A 19,888-nucleotide genomic window follows, 5' to 3' on the forward strand; every position below is an offset into this window, starting at 1 on the left:
AACACGGCAGCATCTCAATCCCTGAATCACTTGGGTTCTTTGCTGCACACGGAGGGCCACAATTGTGGTTTAGCACAGGGAAGGAGTTATATGATACCAGCTTAACACAGTGACAGACATATAGGTGGGACACAGTGCATGTTGACTGCATGGATCTCATCTAATTATGCAACCAAATGTGAAACAAACATGTACAAGTATGTGCAAGTAAGGAGCAACCGTGGGAGAAAATATGACTTTTCTAATGATCTCAGGTGTCACCAGGCTCCCAGCAGGAAACAGGCACGGGCTTTTGGATAATTTGAAGTGAATTTAGTGAAGGGACTATTTGTGAATGTTCGGGCAGATATATGCAAATCAAGAGAGAACAATTACCAGCTTCTGGAGACAGACAGACAGGGAGGGTCATCAGCAAGGGCTGTGACCTTCAGACACGTGTCCCATGACAACCTCCTTGGATAGAAGTTGAGCAACAAATACTCTGTCTCCTTTTCCTCCTTTCACTGTCTTGCTGGGGCTTCCTGATGAGCAGAACACAGCTGGAAGCCAGACAGGTCAGCCACCCAGGGCCCAGGGCAGAGTAGAGAAGGGCAGAGGTCTATTGGGAGAGATATAGAGAAGGAATACACCACAAGAAGTAATAGTATCACCTTATGCAATAAGAGAATGATGCCCTTTATGTGGATCCCAAAAATATGAATTGTTCTTTGGTCTTACGGATTTAGGGCACAGACCTTATTCATCTTTGCCTATTTAGCATATTGACTGAACAGAGAAGATAATCAGATCTCACAGCCAGATTTTTGTTGACTGAGGGTTTGTAAACTCATAGAGCTGGCAAGCACTGCCTCCTTCTTCAGCACACGACGTAACTGAGCCCCAGAGGGACTCAGCAGCCTTCTCAGGGCCACTTCGCGGCACATCCTACACAAGAACCCAGTTTCGTGATCATCTTGTTAGTGGGATTCCTATTTCCTAAAGAATCAGTTCTCCAAGCTGTTTGCAATATATCCCTTTACTTCTTCAAACAAATGCTTAGTGCCCACTGTCTGCCAGGCACTGTTTCAGGTGCTGAGGATTCAGCAGTAATCAGAACAGACAGTAGGAGTCCCTGACCTCACAGAGCTTACATTCCGTCCGGGCAGGAGGTAGTGAACAAATACATTTTCAAATGTAAGTATCACGTCAGATGGTGATAAGGGTTTTAAAGAAAAACAAAACAGGGAAGGCAGTGACCAATCAGAGAAAGCCTCACACGAAGGTGACCTTTGAGCAAGAAGGACGCGATGAACTCTCTGGATACAAATATCTGGATTGATTGTCTGTCATCTCAATATCTGTCTGTCTGTCTGTCTGTCTATCCCTCCATCCCTCCACCCCCCTCCCCCCACCTGGGGGAAGAGTGTTGCAGGCAAATGCTGAGGTCCTGATGCAGGAGCACCGTGAATCTGTGTGACGGGGTTAATGGGAGTCTGAGGGAGAAGAGTGGAAGGAGATGAGGTCAGAGAGAGAGGAAAGTCACAGTTGGTGGAGGCTGATTAGGACCTTGGAGGCTGCAGGACCCTGAAGAGGGTTCGTGGGGAGGGTGGCACCTGACCAGAGTGAAAAGACCTTATTTATGTTTCAACAAAGTCACTCTCACTGATATGTGAAGGGAGGACTCTGAAGGGCCAAGGGCAAGAACAGGGAGACCAGTTAAGGAAACCATTGCAAAATCCTAAAGCGGAAATAGTTTTCTTATTGTCTCTAATAGGAAAAGTAATTCATACTTATACTAGAAAAAAACAAACAATGAGAAATGTGTAAAAAATAAAAATTATCTCTAATCTCGGCATTCAGACATAACCACTATTAGCATCTTGGTATATAATCTTCCAGAACTTTAAAAAAATCTCATGATGAGATCATAGTACCTATACTTTTTTGTATAATAAAACACTCTACAGATCTTTAAGTTTAAATAAATATAGAACTACATCACTAATTTTAATAACCACAAAGTATTCCATTGTCAAGCTCTACCACACTTGTTTAAGCTGATTCTTTATTAATGAACATTTAGATTGTTTCACCATTATATACAAAGCCGAGACACTTGACAGTATCCTCATTTATCTTTTGTCCAAGTTTACATTTCCCGCTTTGATATCTATGAAGCAGAGTAAGTCTTGACCCACTCTGCTTCATAGATATCAAAGCGGGAAGATTTATCTTTCCCTGCCCTTATCAATGGATAGACTGACATGCACAGCCAATTGGTAATATCGATTGCATTTGAAATCCAAGTCTCTTCCCTGCTATTCTAACCATTAGTAGGTACTTTGCTAGAGAATATCTATACTAAAGCATGGATAATATCCGTACTAAAGCACACTTTTGAGAAAAAAATATTTTTCAAAAGAAATAAAAATCATCTATAATAAAGAAGAAACTATTTGTTTTTTTAAGCTCAAGTCTCATATAGGAAGTTTGTGTGGTACTGGCTTCTCATTCCCACATGCATGGAGAGTCCGAGATCTGTTACAGAACATGGATTAGTATGAGGTCAGACAATTAAGTTCATGAACTGATCCTAGAAAAAGTGCTGCATACCTCATTGCTGAATATCACTACGGTCACCTTCAAAGTACTCCCCTTGGGAAGCTATGCACTGATGCCAGTGCCTAGTCCACCCTTCAAAGCAATTTTGGAACTCTTTTCTGGAATGGCGTCAGAGCTGTCATTATATTACCATCGATGTCCTGAATGTTATCAAAATGTCTTCCTTTCAATATTTCCTTTATATTCAGGTAAAGAAAGAAGTCATTGGGGGCCAGATCAGGTGAGTAGGTAGGGTGTGCCAATACAGTTATTTGTTTCCTGCCTAAAAAACTCCCTCACAGACAGTGCCATATGAACTGGTGTATTGTCGTGATGCAAGAGCCATGAATTGTTGGCGAAAAGTTCAGGTCGTCTAACTTTTTCACGCAGCCTTTTCAGCACTTCCAAATAGTAAACTTGGTTAACTGTTTGTCCAGTTGGTACAAATTCATAATGAATAATCCCTCTGATATCAAAAAGGTTTAGCAGCATCGTTGCAACAAATGTGCAAAGTTAACTGTCAGACCTCATATTACCATCTAATTCCAGCCCTAAGCGTCTGCCATATTTAAAAATGTAAATGTGTGTCCATTCTGGCCCAGTGGAATGTTTCTCCCATCGGTAGTCCTGTTCACGTGTTCATAAAGGGATTCCAATGGCCAACAGATTCTGAGGATCACGAACATTAGGGACTGACCAACAACTGTTCCTCCGGAGAAAGTAGGAAAACACATCCCCAGATGGCAGTAGTTCACAAGTCATCCAGCAGATGGCAATAGGTCACAGACTTTCAGAGCCTGAAGAGCCCTGTAGAATTAGTTTGGAGTCTCTTGAAATGGTTGAGCTGAGGGCAAAACCGAGAAGCTCCATGATACTGCCCCAAATGATTGGCTTCTTCCGTGCTTAACTACTTCCAACCAAAATAGGAGAGGGCCACTAGTTTTTGCGATGGAAAGAGATACTAGTTTTTGCGATGGAAAGAGAAGTAAGAGAAGTCCGCAAGCAGAAACTGGAATCTCCAGTGATCTGAGGGCTTTGTAACAATGTTATCAGCATAATTGTGTCTTAATGGTACAAAGAACTGCTATGACAAATTTCTTTCTAAAATACAATGAAATCAAGAGCTTTCAAATTCAGAAAGAATTGAAACAGTGAAAATTAGGGAAATAGATAAGAAAAGCTACAAATAACTTGAAGTCAGGCCGTTTTTGTTTTTATTTTTTGCTTCACGCATCACCACTGGTAATTATTTACATTAATCTGCAAAATATGCTGGTGATGCTCAAATCTGTAGTGATTCCTGAGTCTGTAGTGATTATTGCACTTGTTTAAGCATACATTTACTAATTAGTTTTACAAATGTGTATTCAATGTCTATAATATGCCAGGCAATTTCTGGGAGCTGGGGTCTTAACAGTAAACAAGATAGACGATGTCCGTGCCCTCGTCGAGTTTGCATGTGGGACAATCAGTCTCAGTCAGTAAGTAAATAATAAGTATATATTACATCTTATTATATAAATAAAACATTTGTAATGGTAAGTGCTAAGACGGAAAAAGAAGGCATGAGTGGGCATAGGGGATTGTGGGAGCTGCTGTTTGGGACAGGCTATCAGGAAGGCTTCTCTTCAAAAGAGAGATTTGAGCAGAGTCTTTCTATGTGGAGGGAGCAGCAAGTGCACAGGTCCTGGGGTGAGAGCAGGTTTGGAATGTTCCAGGAGCAGTAAGGAGGCCCATGTGGCAGGAACCTGATAAAGTAAGGAGAAGAATGACAGGACCATGTCCAACCTTGTATGTCCTGGTGAGGACTCTGGGTTTTATTCTAAGTGAGATGCAAAGATCTTGAAGTGTTTTGAGTTGCAGACTATGATCTGACCTACATTTTCAACAGGATCACGGTGGCTACAGTGTGGAAATCAGTGGAGAGGAAGGGAGATCAATAGAGAGGCAATTTTGTATTGCTTTAAGGAGAATATACATGAAAGGGTAGAGAAGCAAACCCAAATCATGGAATGTTGGCCCTAGCAGGTAGTTTAAGGACGTGGCCAAACTTCCACAGGTTTCTGATAAGGAACTGTAACATCACCAGATTATGTGAGTAGTTCTAGGTCACAGTCAGTCGCCATGAATGTTAGATTCACTGGGCTCTGGCCAGGGCTCCTTGCCTTGCCTTTCCTCCCCTCTTCTCTGCTGCAGAGACCCCACTTGCATGCACGGTTGTGCCTTTCCATCAAGAGCAGTGCGACTTCTTGCCACCTGACAATTTCTCACCTGTCTCTTATATCCTCAGAGTAGGGAGACTCAGCATTATTTTGGGCACCATTGGGCAGTAGTTCTCAACTGGGGGTAATTTTGGTCCAATGGGAAGCACTTGGCAATGTCTGAAGATACTTTTGGCTGTCACAGCGGGGATGAAGGTGCCACTGCCATATCTAGTGGGCAGAAGCCAGGCATGCCACTAAACATCGTGCAATGTATAGAACAGCCACCACTACTAAAAGTGAGGCCGCCCAAAATGTCAACAGTACCAAGGATGAGAAACTCTACTATAGGACAAAAATAAAATGAGAAAATCTAACCCTTGCTCACAATAAAATGGCAGGCTGAAAAAGAAACTGACATTCCAAAAAACAACTAGAGCAAAGTATTTCTCAAACATTTTTGGACTGCAACCCAAAGTATTTCTCAAACTTTTTTGGACTGCAACCCAAAGTAAGAATACAATTTGCACTGCAACCACTACATGCAAACATATCTAGAAACGTGTGTTTGTGCAAATGTTAATACTCAGAACAATACTCACCTATGCTAAATGCAGAATTTTACATTTGTACACCACTTGTTTCCATTTCTAAAAATGTGCTCAGGCCCCACTGAATTATTTTTACTATCCACTAATGGATTTGACATCTGCAGTGTGAACACTACTGAATCTAATATATAAGGAAATTGAATAGTTTCATATAACCTATATATTAGCACTGAAAGACATATGTTAAGGGTGTAGAAGTCACCAAAGAGATCAGCCATTAATGTCACAAATATTTGTTTTTGTCAAACCCTCTTCAAAGAGAATTGAACCAGTCCTTGCCTTCTGGGGGTTCACAATTCAGTGCAGCAAAGAGGCTTGTACAGAACAATAGCAGGTCTTGGAATAAGGTCATTTCATTGGATGTCATTTCATTACAACATTGATGAGATGCCATAGCAACTTAACTCCTGTTTATATCAATGAGCCTATGGTAAAATTGGTTTCTTTATATATCCTTCCCTTAAAGTCACAGAACCTCTCGATGATGTTAAGTGAGGACTTACTGTACTTGTCTAGTGACATGCAATGCACAGAACGTGCTCTGCAGCCCAGGCTGGCAGGTGGGGTGTGACTGACTTTATGAATTAGGGAGCTAGGAGGTGGGTGGGCAAAGGTTTCGTAGTGAGGTGACATTGGGGATGGCTGGTAAAAAAAAAAAAGTTGAGTGGAATTTCTCCAAAGGGCCAGGGGATGAAGATCAGCAGAATCTGGTTGAGTGTTGACGGGGCATTTTTGAGGAGACGCATGAGGCCAAAAGAGAAAGGGACACACAGGCAGAAAGTAGAAACCCACCCTGCACTCCATTATTTTGAATGTTTTTACATTTCTTATAAATGCAATGACATGGCAAATATCCTTTTGTGACTAATTATTCTCCACAACATTGTTTTCTACTTTTATGCAAGTCGTATTGTAAAGTTCTAGTTCAGCAGTTTCAATCCTGTATGGTGTTCCACTATATGAATATCCCAGCGTTCATTCATTAATTATTTGGGTATTGCACATGTGAATTGTTCCGATGGCAGCCACGACTAACAATGTTGCAATGCACAGTCTCAGGTTTCCTTGAGCATGTGCCTGCAAGTAGAATTGCTAGGTTGTCTTACATGAATGTCCTCAGCTTCATCACCTATTAGACAATTTTTCCTCAGCGTGTTTGTAGGTATCTCTACTCCCACTGGCAGTGTGTTCAAAATTCTTCTTGCTGTATATCCTTGGTATTATATCCTGTATATCCTGATAACACTTGGTATTATCAGACTTACAAACATGGTCAATCTGGTGGATGTAAAGTGATATATTGTTGTTGTTTTGATTTACATTTTTCCATTTCTAGTGAGGTTGCATACAATTTTATAACTTTATCAGTCATCCTATGACTTGACTGTTTATATGCTTTGCCTATTTTTATTGATATATATACTTATATATAAACATATATAGATATTAATATACATACTAATTTATAGATCTATTATTTACATACACAATATATATTAATAAGCATTAACATATACATTTATATACTATTAGGTTGGTGCAAAAGTAATTGCAGTTTAAAAGGTTAAAAATAATTGCAACACCTGCAATTACTTTTGCACCAACCTAATAATCCTTATTCAATAATATGTGCCACAAATATCTTCTGCTCCTCTGTGACTTATCTTTCACTTCACATATCAATTACTGAACAGAAGCATTTTAGTCATTATAGTTAAATATTTTAATTTTTCCTTGATTTATGTTTTCTAGTTTTTTTAACTGCTGCCTTTTTCTAAGGTCATTGAGCAAAATCCTGTATTTTATTCTAAAAGTTTAAAATTTTTGTTTTTTATATTTAGGGTCTTAATCTACCTGGGAGTTCCTTTTGGGTATGGAAAAGTTGGAACCTAATTCTTTTTTTTCTGTTCAGATAACCAGTTACCCCAGCGCCAATTACTGAACCCCTCGTCCTCTCTCCTACTGATTTGTAATGGCAGCTTTCTGATGTATCATACCTCCATATATTTGTGGACCTGTTTCTGAGTTCTGTAGTCTATTCCTTTATCCCTACATCAGCACCACACTGTCTTAATTTCTGAAGCTTTATAAAGTCATGGTATCTGGCAGGTGATTTTACTTCCCCTTGTTCTTCTTCAAAATTGCCCTGTCTGTTGTTGACCCTTTGCTCTTCAATATACATTTTAGAATCAGTTTTTCAATTCCATGAAAACCCTACTGGGACTGAAAAAATCAGAAGTATACCATGTTGAAACATCAGAGAAAGTCACTATTTATAGAAAAGCTGTGATCTCTTTATAAAAACAAACATACAGGTTTTTGTAAAATAAAAGTCATCCTTAATTTATTAATAGAAATTTGTATTTTGCGTATTCGTTTTTTCTTATAGTGGAATACCCTTGAACTTGTTTTGCATTCAGTCAGTGGCGTGACTCTTCTGGTTCTAAATAAATGCCTCCCTTTTAATGTTCTCTTTTCCTAATTAACAAAGTGCCAAGTAGAAAGAGATAAGTTATGCCCTTTAATTACAATAACCCCAGGCTACTGGGAGAATTCTTATCACTAGGTTCGACTGTACATTTTGTCTTCATTTAGAAATATCATTAATATAAACTTCATGTAAGCCCTCGATTTGAGATCTGAGGTGGTGGGGCCCGTGGGACATAAGAGCAGAGATCTTTATTCTGAGTTTCTTCTAGTCATGCTGCAAATGGTCCTGTGTCCATTTCCTCTGTTTTTTTTAAAAAAAGGGAAATGCCTGCTAGCCTGCGTTATTATGGAGATAGGGAGTTTGAGGTGCTGCAAAGAGTCCTGGAGTGTAGCATTAGGAGTCTAGAATTCTAGATCAGCTCTGCCAGTAATGAACTGTTTGTGCAAGTCACATGGACTCACTGAGCCTCAGTTTACTGCTCTGCAAAATGGACTTGTGCTAACAGATGTCTAAGGTTTTTCTACAAAAGTCAAAATTTCTTTGACTCTGAGTCTTTATAATTCCATATTCCTTTCTCCACTCTTATCTTTCACTCTTCATTTCCCTGAACTGAGAAATAATCTCTGGCTGTAAGGACATATGTTATATACACTCTCAAAACAGAACAATTTTTATAAAGACCAAAGAGCTTTATCCAGTGAACAATATATGCCTATTTTACTTGTCAAAAGCAGCAGAGAATCTGGAATCATTTCCATTCTCATCGTGGTACCATTGCATACCTGCAGTAACACATTTGTGGTCCTTTAGTTGAAGGAGTTTCCTTCAAGATAGACTTCCTAGGGTGGGTTAAGGGGCTGGAAGTGACTTCTCTTCTGCGACCTCTGTTCACACATTTATGAAATGAGACGTCGGTGGTGTCTAAGGTCTCTTTTAACTCTAAACTTCTAGACTGAGGTAGGCAAAGGGACAGGATGGTGGCGGTTTTGAGGGACTGTCTCTGGATATGAGGGCAGAGTCTCGCTGTGTAAGGATTTCTCTCCAAGGCACGGCCACGGGGGTGGGCAGGACAGAGTGAGTCCCACCATAGTGCAGCAGCATTGTGGGAGTGTCCTTTGCTTGCACCTGGTGGAGATGTTGGCCTTTGGTGAGTACGTGACGTGTTGGGTGGAGGATGAGAAGGAATATCATGAAGTCTAAAGTACGGTTTCTGCCCTCAAAGCGTTCATAGTTGAGTTGGGAAACACAAGGGCAACATTCCAAAGCCCGGAGTTCGGAAGGTGTAACTAAGCATCTTAAACATCTGTTGATTTCATCAAACTGTGGGAGCTTATTCCGAACTCACGATTAGGGCCATATGTGTGTGTGGATAGCCCCATCCAGGAGATGTAGGAGTGTCCCACAGGTCTTGGCAGCTCCATCTTTTGTGTGGTCACCATTTTTTCTCCAGACGAATCTGATGTTTTCTTTTTAGAATATCACTTGATTTTGGTCTCCTCATGATATACTCTATCTCCACAGAATACATGCTACTGGAAGGATGGATAGGCTGTGTATAAGGATGTAGGAGGGAATAGGATGGTGAGGTGGAGAAGAGCATTAAGCCAAGTCTTGGGGTAAGAAAACACAAGATGTAATCAGGAGACAACTGGTAGACCAGTTTGACTGTTAGGACTTTTGAAGAGGGAGAAAAAAGCTGAAGACACAATTTGGAGTCAGATTATAAGTGGCATGATGTAATCAGAAGCGAGATCAAGGATAAATTCTGGCTCTGCCGTTTATTATCTGTATGCCTTTGAGCAAGCTCTTTAATCTTTCTGAGTTTATATCTCCACATGGTAAGATGGGAGTAATAATACCAATTTCACAGGATTTTGTGAAGGTTAATAGCAACAATGTATGAAAGCTCCTGGCACAGTAAACATGCTCAGTAAATGTTAATTTTCTAAATCCCAGGCTCTTTCTGCTTCACCAGTGGCTTCTTCTCTTATAGGTGACTAGGGGAGCAGCAACCACACAGACCTGGCTTTGAGTCAGGCTCAGCCAGTCACAAAGTCTGATTTTAGGTCACTTAACCTCCGTGAGCTTTCATTTGCAGATCTACCAATGAAGTGAACTATATTTACGTTGCAGGATTATTGTAAAGTTTAGAAATGTATTATGTTAAGCGCACAACAGTCACTATTCCTCGAGGAGAAGCAGGAGGCTTCAATAAGTAGTGGTGGTGGGAGAAAGAAGGAGAAGTTGTTATCATTGAGATTCTTGAATTCCTGATCAAGGAGCCTAGGATTTGTCTTGTAGGCAGTGCGTGTGCCTGTGTGTCTGTGGGGGGCGGGGGAGGGGGACGGGTGTCTTTGAAAGTTTTTTTTCAGATAAGTATCATAAGATGAAATGAAGAGAATTTTGACATTGATGAGAATAGTACAGTAGTGGCAAAAATGTGCACAGGACAGGAAAGAACATTCTGGAGGCAGAGGCCAACCTATCGAAGATAAAACCCAGCTCCCTTCATGTATGTGCTATATAATTCTTTTATTACTAAACGGATTCTTTCCTCTGAAGTCTGACAATTCTAAATATATGAGAGAGAGAGACATAGAAATGGAGAGTAAGAAAGAGACAGAGAGAAGAAAGAGACCCAGAGAAAGAAAGAGAGAGGCTAGGAGAGAGGTAGAAAGATACACAGATACAGAGAGACAAGAGAGGGAAAAGTTGTCTTCGAGAGTTTCTTGGGTTTTTTGTATGAGGACGCCTGGCCCCCAGCTGTGCTGGCTGGATACAGGTGCCTCAAGAGAACTTGCAGGCAGGTGTAAGTGTGGCATCAACAGGCTGGAAGTTTCAGCCAACAGCTCCACCAAGATGTCCCTGGACACCTGACAATAGCCCCTTCTTCACTGTCTCCAGATCACCTGCTAACCGTGTTTCTCTCTTCCTGGTCCAGGCGGAGAGTTCTGGTCAGCAGTGTGCCCACTGAAAACACCTCCCACACTCCCTTGCTGTCATTTCCTTCAGCTCCATTTTCAATCTGCTTGCTATTTTGCTTAGTAGAAGGTAGTTTGCTTTTGTGAGAAAGGTGTTTGGCTTAGTTTACTCTGAAAGCAGAATGTCTTTTAGTTCAGTTTGTGTTTTTAATGTCTTCCTTCCTTCCTTCCTCCCTACCTCCCTCCATCCCTCCCTCCTTCCCTCCCTCCTTCCCTCCCTCCTGCTTTCCCTCTCTCCTTGCCCTCCCTTCCTTCCTTCCTTCCTTCCTTCCTTCCTTCCTTCCTTCCTTCCTTCCTTCCTTCCTTCCTTCCTTCCTTCCTTCTTTCTATACATCTTTCCTTCCTTCATTCCATCTTTACTTTCTTAAACCAGTCATCCAAAGACTGGATGTCTAATAATTAATGGGCTTCAAAAACCTACAAAAGTCAGGGGCCCGGCTCAGGCGGTTAGAGCTCCATGCTCCTAACTATGAAGGTTGCTGGTTCGATTCCTACATGGGCCAGTGGGCTCTCAACCACAAGGTTGCCAGTTCAATTTCTCGAGTCCCGCAAGGGATAGTGGGCTGCGCCCCCTGCAACTAGCAAAGGCAACTGGACCTGGAGCTGAGCTGTGCCCTCCACAACTAAGATTTAAAGGACAACAAACTTGGAAAAAAGGCCTGGAAGTACACACTGTTCCCCAATAAAATCCTGTTCCCCTTTTCCAATAAAAAAATAAAAATGAACTGTTGAAAAAACAAACACCTACAAAAGTCAGTTTCTGTTGCCACAGTTGTTACTGCCCCCATGACTGGTGCCTGGTGTGCCTGTATAGAGAAGGCAGCTGGTACCTGTGCTCATCCAAACCTCCTGGGAGGAAATGGGGGTGCCATGAAGCAGCACTTTGAAAGACTCCCACCTCTTGGAGGAGTGCTTCCTGTGTGTAGCCTAAGTCAGGACAGTAACAGATGAGTTGATTTCATAGATAACAATAAAAATGCTAATCTGACCTTCCCCCAAAGGACAATGCCCTGTATTTTCTCCTAAGAGTTCTTCTCAGCCCACCTTCCAGTTCTGAAAGATTCCATTGTCCCATTAACAGGGATGGAAATGGTTGGCTCCTAAGATACCACATAGGGCCCCTTTTTTCTGGATGTGGGAGTGTTTGCTCTATTATAATGTCTCTTATTTCAAATAATTTTCAAGGAAATATTTCATATATCAAAAAGTACATATATAAAACATAAAAACAATAGGAACACTCACATGTACCCAGCACCTATCTTAAGAAACAGAATATTACAGAATACTCTTTAAGGCCTTGTGTATCACACCTCACTCACATCTTTCTAACCTCCCCCAGGTGTTTTTGTCACTGTCTTACTTTTCTTATGAGTTTAAACTACCTATACTGGGAGTGCCCAAAAAATGTATACAAGTGGACACTTTGGTCAACATTGCTCAAGCAGTGGTCTGCCGTAATCAGAAGTGTCTGGACGCTGATGGCACTTTGATCACCTCTTGTAATTGCAGATGTCAAATGTGACTTGCATTCATCTTTTGTTATTGGTATATATTGAGTATTACAATTTTAATAGTTTTTTTCCTTTCTTAAAATGTGTATACGTTTTTTTGGGCACCCTCTGTATATGTATCCTTAAATAATATATTAAGTTTTGCTTGCTGTTGACTTTTGTATAAATGGCATCAAACTGGATGTGCTTTTCAGAACTTGAATTTTTTGCATGAAATAGTGTAAGACTAAACCATGTTGATGCATTATTAAATATTTATTCATTCATTTCTCTTCCTATTCCATTCCATAGATATACTATAATTCACTTACTCATTCTCTGTTGATAGATATTTGGGGTATTACTTACTATTGTAAATAACAAATCTGTGATTTTTTTTTAATTACAAATTCTGATGCTATGAACATATTTTACACATCTCTTCGTATACACGTTGGAAGAGTTTCTCCAGGTTTTGTAAGTTGGCATGAGATTGCTGGGTCTGAACATTTTCTACTTTTTAAATACTTCCAGGTGTTTCACAAAGTGGTTGTACACATCTAACATTAGTGTGTAAGAGTCCCCTTTGATCCCATCCTTGGTGATACTTTTTATTGCCCAACTTTTACACTTTTGCCAGTCTTGTCAGTATAAAATGGCAGCTCTGGGTTTAATTGGTATCTTTCTGATGACTGATGAGATGAATACTTCTTCCTATTTTTTGGTCATTGATGCTTCCTCTTCTGTGTTGAACCGTATGTGTCCAATGCATCCTGATCCATTCGGCACAGCTCTGTATGTGGCTGAATTCGGATACAAAAGGGAGTGAAGGCATGTGCTGACAGCAGTGTGTTGCTTTTCTCTGTGAAGGCCCCGAGGAAGCAGGAAGTGGCCACTATGGACCCCATTACATAACCCACTCGGGAGTCAGTGAGGACGATGATGGATTTGATGATGACTTGGATTTGGATATTTCCTTTGAGGAGGTAACAAAAATCTCTGCTCTTGAAACTCAGGGTGTTTTTGTTTTGTTCCTAAACAAGGCCATTTTGCTAATTTACTGTGACCATTTTACTTAAAACTTACTTAAGTTGGCTCATTTGCTTTTAATACATTTATTTCCTCTGACTATTAGGCTCCAGGAGCTCATTAAGTTAGTAGGAACTAAGTACCAACCACGCTGATGTTCTGTAGCCCCTGCCTGCTGACTTCCCAGTCTGGCAAAAACATATGGAGATTTCCCACCAAGTGAAATTTTACGAAGTCAGGTATTATAGGGAAATGAACAATTCCATCTTTGTGATATTTTAATAATAAACCATGAATATCAGCTTTACTACTGATTTTTTGTGAAATACAAAGCAAGGTACTTCAAATCCTTGAGTCTCATGTTCTTTACCTCTACTCTGAGGTCAGTACTACCTGCCCCATCTACATCCCAGGGTTGTGGGAAGTATCAAAAGTGCCCATATTTTCAAGTGTGAGACATCAGTCATAACCAAGGCAGTCTAATTGCTGTGCTCTGCTAATCCATTCCCTTCTCTGGCTTTAGGTTAAACCACTTCCTGTTATCAAAGGAGGTAATAAGAAATTGTTGGTGGAATCCAAGACTGCGCCCAGATCCAATCCAAAGACCGTTTCCAGGCTCGGCCCTCCTACCCCAGCCTCTCTCCCTGCGACTACGGTGGCTCCCCAGCCCACTCCATTGGCGAGAAAAGGAAAGAATGATGTGGCTGTGATGCCGAGGGTCTTTGACATGTCTTGTGATGAAACTCTCTGCTCTGCTGACAGCTTTTGTGTCAATGACTATACCTGGGGGGGCTCACAATGCCACTGCAACCTGGGCAAAGGTGGTGAGAGCTGCTCGGAAGGTAGGCCCTTGGAGGGGGGAAGAACATGGTGGTGGGTTGGCCCCACTGGAAACCAGAGTGCAGTTTTGCGGTCCACATATGGTTCCTTCTAGCCCTTTTTCTATGATAATCCCCTTCTTCCAGGTGGAAGTCATTAAATTCGCTACCCAGGGCAAATATGAGGCCCGTTTCATTGCTTTTAGTTAGAGAGCAGCTCTATTTCTATGTGTGCCAAATGTGTAATACTTTTGGTGCAATTAATGCATCCTAATGGCACCTTGGGGAGGTGGGCTTTACTTTTATCACACCTCTACTGAAAAAAAATTACAGCCGAAATTTGTGCATGAAGGTAAGAAAGATAATAATTGAGCCAATTTATATTACACAGATGTACAGCTGGAAAGAAGGTGTCAGTAGCCTTACAGACATGGATGTCTTTTTAGGGTAGCAAATAACAGTCTCCAAAGATCCAGCTTCTCCCTAAGAAGTTCAGAAGCTCAGAGTCCCCAAGAAGGAGAATTGTAGATGTGAAAAGTGGATGGAAAAAGATAGTAAACTAGGTTTAACGGATTATCAGAGGTTTTCACTTAGTGGCATCCAGGCAATGGTGTGTATTGATTTTCACATTTGAAGAAGTGAGGAAACCGCATGTTTTTGTGTTGTCTTTTTCTCTTTTCAGATATTGCTATACAGTATCCTCAGTTCTTTGGCCACTCCTATGTAACCTTTGAGCCTCTGAAGAACTCCTATCAGGCATTTCAAATTACTGTTGAATTTAGGGTAAGAAGAATTAGTTGTTTGATGAGTGCCTATTGGACCTCTTAACACAACAATGTGCTACATCAAAAGGGAGGAGGAGAGAGGGAGAGGAAGCAGGGAGGTAAATACCAAAGGTAAATATGACCTAGAGCCTGTCCTGACACAGAGCCTGTCCCTAAACCCATTCACAGGGAAACAAGGACGATGGGCACAGTCACACACTCAGGGGTGCCAGTGAGGGGAGGGTGGCTTCTGTAGGTTCTGAACTGTGCAAGTGGCTGCCCGGAAGTTTCCCAGAGAGAATGTTTGGGTCCCAGCCATGTTGCTCATCATAGTGGTTCCTCCCTGGCCTGGATTTCAGAAGTCATAACGTACTCTCATTCCAAAAATCCCTTTTAAAGGGAGCTCAAATCTCTGTCTTCATTGCTATGCTGTAACTGAACAAAGAGGAAAACCATTATACACACCCTGGCACAGAGTGAGGCCCAATAGATGCTCTCTGATCCGAATCAGCTGCAGATCAGAAGTGAATCAGTGACTTCAGCTTAAAGTGATTGTTTTGGGTATCTCAGATGACATAAAAAGGTTTTGGAGATCTGGAAACAAGTCCCCTTTGAGGTCATGGTCACAGTGTTGAGTGTGCAGAGATGATTTGTTCGAGTCTAGGGACAGCTCACATGGGTGAAAATAACTAGTTGTTTTTATTGCCCTGTTCTCCTGATACAAGGAAAGAAGCAAATGTGCGTGCTTCCCCAGAGGGAGGGAAGTAAAATAATAATAATAGTAATAATAATAATAAAGAAAAACATAGGCTTCTCTTTGGTGAGAACAGAATTTGATGGACACGAGAACAACTTCTCTGTGACCATGGTCTTTGTACATGTGCCGGTGGATCCACAAAGCCAAGTAAAGAGCAGGTCAAATACGAGGCTGCGTTCCTCTCCCTTACCTCCCCGCTATTCCTCACATACCACATCACTGCCACTGGTTTATTAGAAATGAACTGGGACCAGGTACCTGGGAATTAAGTGGAGTCCATGTGCTTGCCCCATTGTCATAGGACCACAGAGGGGAATGCTCAAGTTTCATATTCATGAGTGTTTCTAGGTGGTGCTTTCTGGAAGAGGAGGTGCTCATTATTCCTGTGGCTTTTGTTTGTGTGATAACAGGCAGAGGCGGAGGATGGCTTGCTGCTCTACTGCGGGGAGAACGAACACGGGAGGGGCGATTTCATGTCCCTGGCCATCATCCGACGCTCACTCCAATTCAGGTAACTCCTGCCAAAAGCCCGCAGATTTTTTTTTTAATACTACCCTACGTTATATTTACAGCTTTATAGTATGACTAAAATGCAGAGGGTGCCAAAAAATGTATACTCATTTTAAGAAAGGAAACAACTGGACTAAAATTATAATACTCAATATATACCGATAACAAAAGATGAATACAAGTCATGTATATACACTTTTTTTGGCACCTCCGCTATGTACAGGATGGATTCCTGCAGATAAAGAACAGTGTGTATTAAGGTGAGCATGGACCAGTTTACTAAATGCTGGAGTGTCAGGACTGCAAGGCAACCTTTGCACCTTGAGTTTTGGAACCTTATAACCATTCATTCAACAGCAAATGTTTCTTGAGCACCCACAGTGTACCGGGCCCTGCTGTAGTTCCTGCAAATACCGCAGTGAGCCAAACCAGTCAAGTCCCTTCTGTCCTGGAATTCCAGTGGATGTGATGGGGTGAAGGTGGGGATCTTCTCCTTGTCCCCTGTAGTAAATATGACTGACAGGGAGAGCAGAGAGGAGGCTGCAACTTCCTAAAACTTCCCAGAGGCTCAAACCCCATCCATGTCTTCTCCTGAGGCTTCCCTCCTCTGTCATTTCTCTCCCAACCCACTTTGGAAGCCACCTTGAGTTCGTGCGTGGTTTTCTGGGGACAGAGTTCAGTGGAAGTATGAGTGTTTTAACCACCTCATGGAGGTGTATACAGCCCCTATTTGTAAACAACCAGTGGGGCTCAGCCTTATCCTTCTTCACAGCATCCTGGTGGTACCATCCCCCTGCTACCTGACCCAGCAAATAGCTTAACCTCTCTAAGCCTGTGTTTCCGCCAGGGCTATTATGAGGATTAAATGTGTTAATGCATAAAAGTGCTTACAGCAGTGCCTGATCCATAGCAAGCTCTTAATCAGCACCAACCCTTATTGTCTTTTGCTTATTTCAGCACAAAAATTACTGTTGGTTAAGTTGGAGAAGACAATTGAGCATCCCACTTGGGGTAGAAAAATGGCGCCCCCATCCTTTGCTAAATGCTTTGACTCATGGGGGTTTGATGTTAGCCACCAGGATCTGGGGCCGCGGGCTCTAACACTTGGAGTATCTCACAGATTTCAGTAGCACTGGCAGTTAGTGTCTGGGAGCTTCTCTCCAACCCTGCAACTCATACTGTGATTCTGATAACCCTACTAAGTAAGCCTGTCCCGCCACGCCTCTCAGGCCCATTCCACTCCATGGAGGATCATGAGAAAAAGGGAGGCTGTGAGAGCGGGTGGCAGTTAGTGCAAGTCCTGGAAAGGAGGATGCTGGCCATGCTTCCTTCCCCACTGGCAATTTCAGGACTCTTGGGTAAATGGCATGGTGGCTGTTTGGAAGTTGAATGGAAAGGGTCCAAATTCTAGATGTCAGGCATAGGGACCACTGGGCACCTTGGGCCAGAGGGAGGTTGGGGGGAAATGAAGAAGAAGAATGTGACTCTCTGAGAATTCTCCCCTCGCCTCAAAGCTGGAGCCTCCTATGGAACCTGCTCCCGCATTTGGGCCCAGCCAAACACAGATGGCATGGCAGCGTTGGCCAGCTTGCCAAAATGAATGTGAAACTTGGCTTTTCTCCATTTTATTAATATCACTGAGCTTGTCATTTGGAAGTTGGGGGACGTCCCCAGAGAAATCCCTGAAAGCAGAATGACTCCTGATTTGCTGCACCTTAAATCCCCTTTAAGCATCTGGTGATCTCTGAAAAAGGGAAGAAGGTGCTCAGTTGCCCATCGTTTTCTAAGCTACAGAGAAAATCAGGTTAAAGAAGGCCCCACATAGGTTCTAAGGGCAGATTAAATATAACTAGACTGGGGTCACCCCCGGGAACAGGTGTCCGGTTCTTCCATAGATTTAAGCAGCTCTTGATGTTCGTAAGCTGAGCTCTGAACAGATTGACTCTCAAAGAAGCCATCACCCTGGAAGCGATGTCCATGGAGCCTGAAAATGTAACGAGCTGGTTAATCAAAGAATCTTCCCTTCTTTTTCCTCCTCCACAGGTTTAATTGTGGAACTGGGGTTGCCAGCATCATAAGTGAGACCAAAATCAAACTAGGGGCCTGGCACACGGTGACGCTGAACAGAGACGGGCTGAACGGGCTGCTGCAGCTGAACAATGGCACCCCGGTGACAGGCCAGTCCCAGGTGAGTGTGAGCCCACGCCCTGCCCATCCCCCTAGCACCCACCATAAGCATTCTGAGGGGCCCCACTGCAGAGCACTGAGGCGGATGAGGCGGATGTGGCCGATACCAGCTCCGAATGGGCCCTTTCACTTGGCGCACTGATGCCACTGCGCTCTGATGTGCTCCTGCTAATCTCGCCACGCTCGCTGGGCTTTCAGGGCGTGCAGCTAGCCCACATCTACGGAAGAGAGAACTGAATTTGCAGACATCCTCCCTGTCGGTGTACGTGGACGTGCGTGAGGACTTGTGCGCAGGGTACTGTTCCTTTTCCACTAGGACATTGGAGCCGGTGGTAGAGGACGAAGCCATGACTAGTGCCAGACTCAAAGCTGGCTTTTAAAGCAGAGGTGTTGCAATCCTGTGGCTTTAGAAAATAGTTCCAAAAGGTTCACTTGGTTCAATATGCAGGAATAATCTGTGTATCTACCTTTTTGGGGAGGTCATGATTATAGGAAGTGGTAAAACAATTTAACTGTGAGGGCTACAAAATCACCTACGTATTCACATATTTGTCATGCTTGGGGCAATTTTCAGACTATGTTTGGAATAAACAGTTTGGATTAGCAACTGCTAAGGAACCAAGCCTGTAATTATAATCACTCAGGTGTCCATATTCTCTGAGGAAAAATATAGCAAGAAAGCCTTTGTGTATATATGGATAGCTTCCCCCCCGCCTGGGGTATTCACTATTCCGTGCTGGCAACACATGTTATATAAAGGGCCATGCCTTCCTTATCCTCATTAATTTGGACCCCAATGATTTTAAAGGAATAAGAATCCAAATATAATGAATATGAATCCAGTGTGATTGCTTATGCATGTATTTCTAAGGAAGGAAAGGACAGGATAAATGAACTGGAGTCATGTCAATGCCAGAACAATAGGTCTAAGATGATTAAAATTAAGTTTGGAAAAAAAAAAATAAGTTTGCTAGGAATAAAGAAGCTTTAAACTTGCATGCAAAATGCTGACATGAAAATAGGATGAAGAAGCTATAATAGAAAAAACAAATGTGAAAATATCTTGTGATTTAAAGCAAGAAAGTTCAATAAAGGTTAATAAACAGAGCCATGTGGTAAGAACAAGCTAAAGAAGTTTTAGGTTGCATTAATAGAAGCATAGCACCTAGAAAAAGGGAGGTGATAATCTTATTTTAGTCTGGTGAATATGTGTATAGCTTCTGTGCTCTAATGGTGACTCTAATCCTCTAAGAGGATTGCATTCAGATCTGTGATTACACTCTAAGAGGGCCCCAGACAAACTAGAACATGTTCAAAGAGCAGTCAATGAAACAGGAAGATGGCTCAAAATCCCTGGAATGAGTGATTGAAAGAGTGTTGTTTAGTTTGGAGAAGAGAAGAGAAAGGTGTGTATGGTGGGTTTTCATCAGAATCAAAGGGAGAGTCTTGGGGAAGAAGAACTTATACTCTGTAAATGCCAAGGCTGAAGCTGAATGAGAAGAGCCACAGAAAACCAATTTTAGCTT

The 19,888-nt window shown here is 42.1% G+C and overlaps 1 protein-coding gene across 3 annotated transcripts in view; it reads left to right on the top strand.

Moving 5' to 3' along the window:
- Positions 1–19,888, top strand: part of EGFLAM (EGF like, fibronectin type III and laminin G domains) — a 150,463-nt gene that overhangs the window by 84,913 nt on the left and 45,662 nt on the right. For all 3 annotated transcript variants that reach the window (XM_019737331.3, XM_074328985.2, XM_088796491.1), the window contains 5 exons: positions 13,168–13,283; positions 13,850–14,168; positions 14,827–14,927; positions 16,076–16,176; positions 18,219–18,363. In XM_019737331.3, coding sequence (XP_019592890.3) covers positions 13,168–13,283; positions 13,850–14,168; positions 14,827–14,927; positions 16,076–16,176; positions 18,219–18,363 — 782 coding nt within the window. The remainder of the gene's footprint in view (positions 1–13,167; positions 13,284–13,849; positions 14,169–14,826; positions 14,928–16,075; positions 16,177–18,218; positions 18,364–19,888) is intronic.

This window comes from Rhinolophus sinicus, chromosome 3 (genome assembly GCF_057876585.1).
Source record: "Rhinolophus sinicus isolate RSI-liver-muscle chromosome 3, RSI-T2T, whole genome shotgun sequence".
Classification (NCBI taxonomy): Eukaryota; Metazoa; Chordata; class Mammalia; order Chiroptera; family Rhinolophidae; genus Rhinolophus; species Rhinolophus sinicus.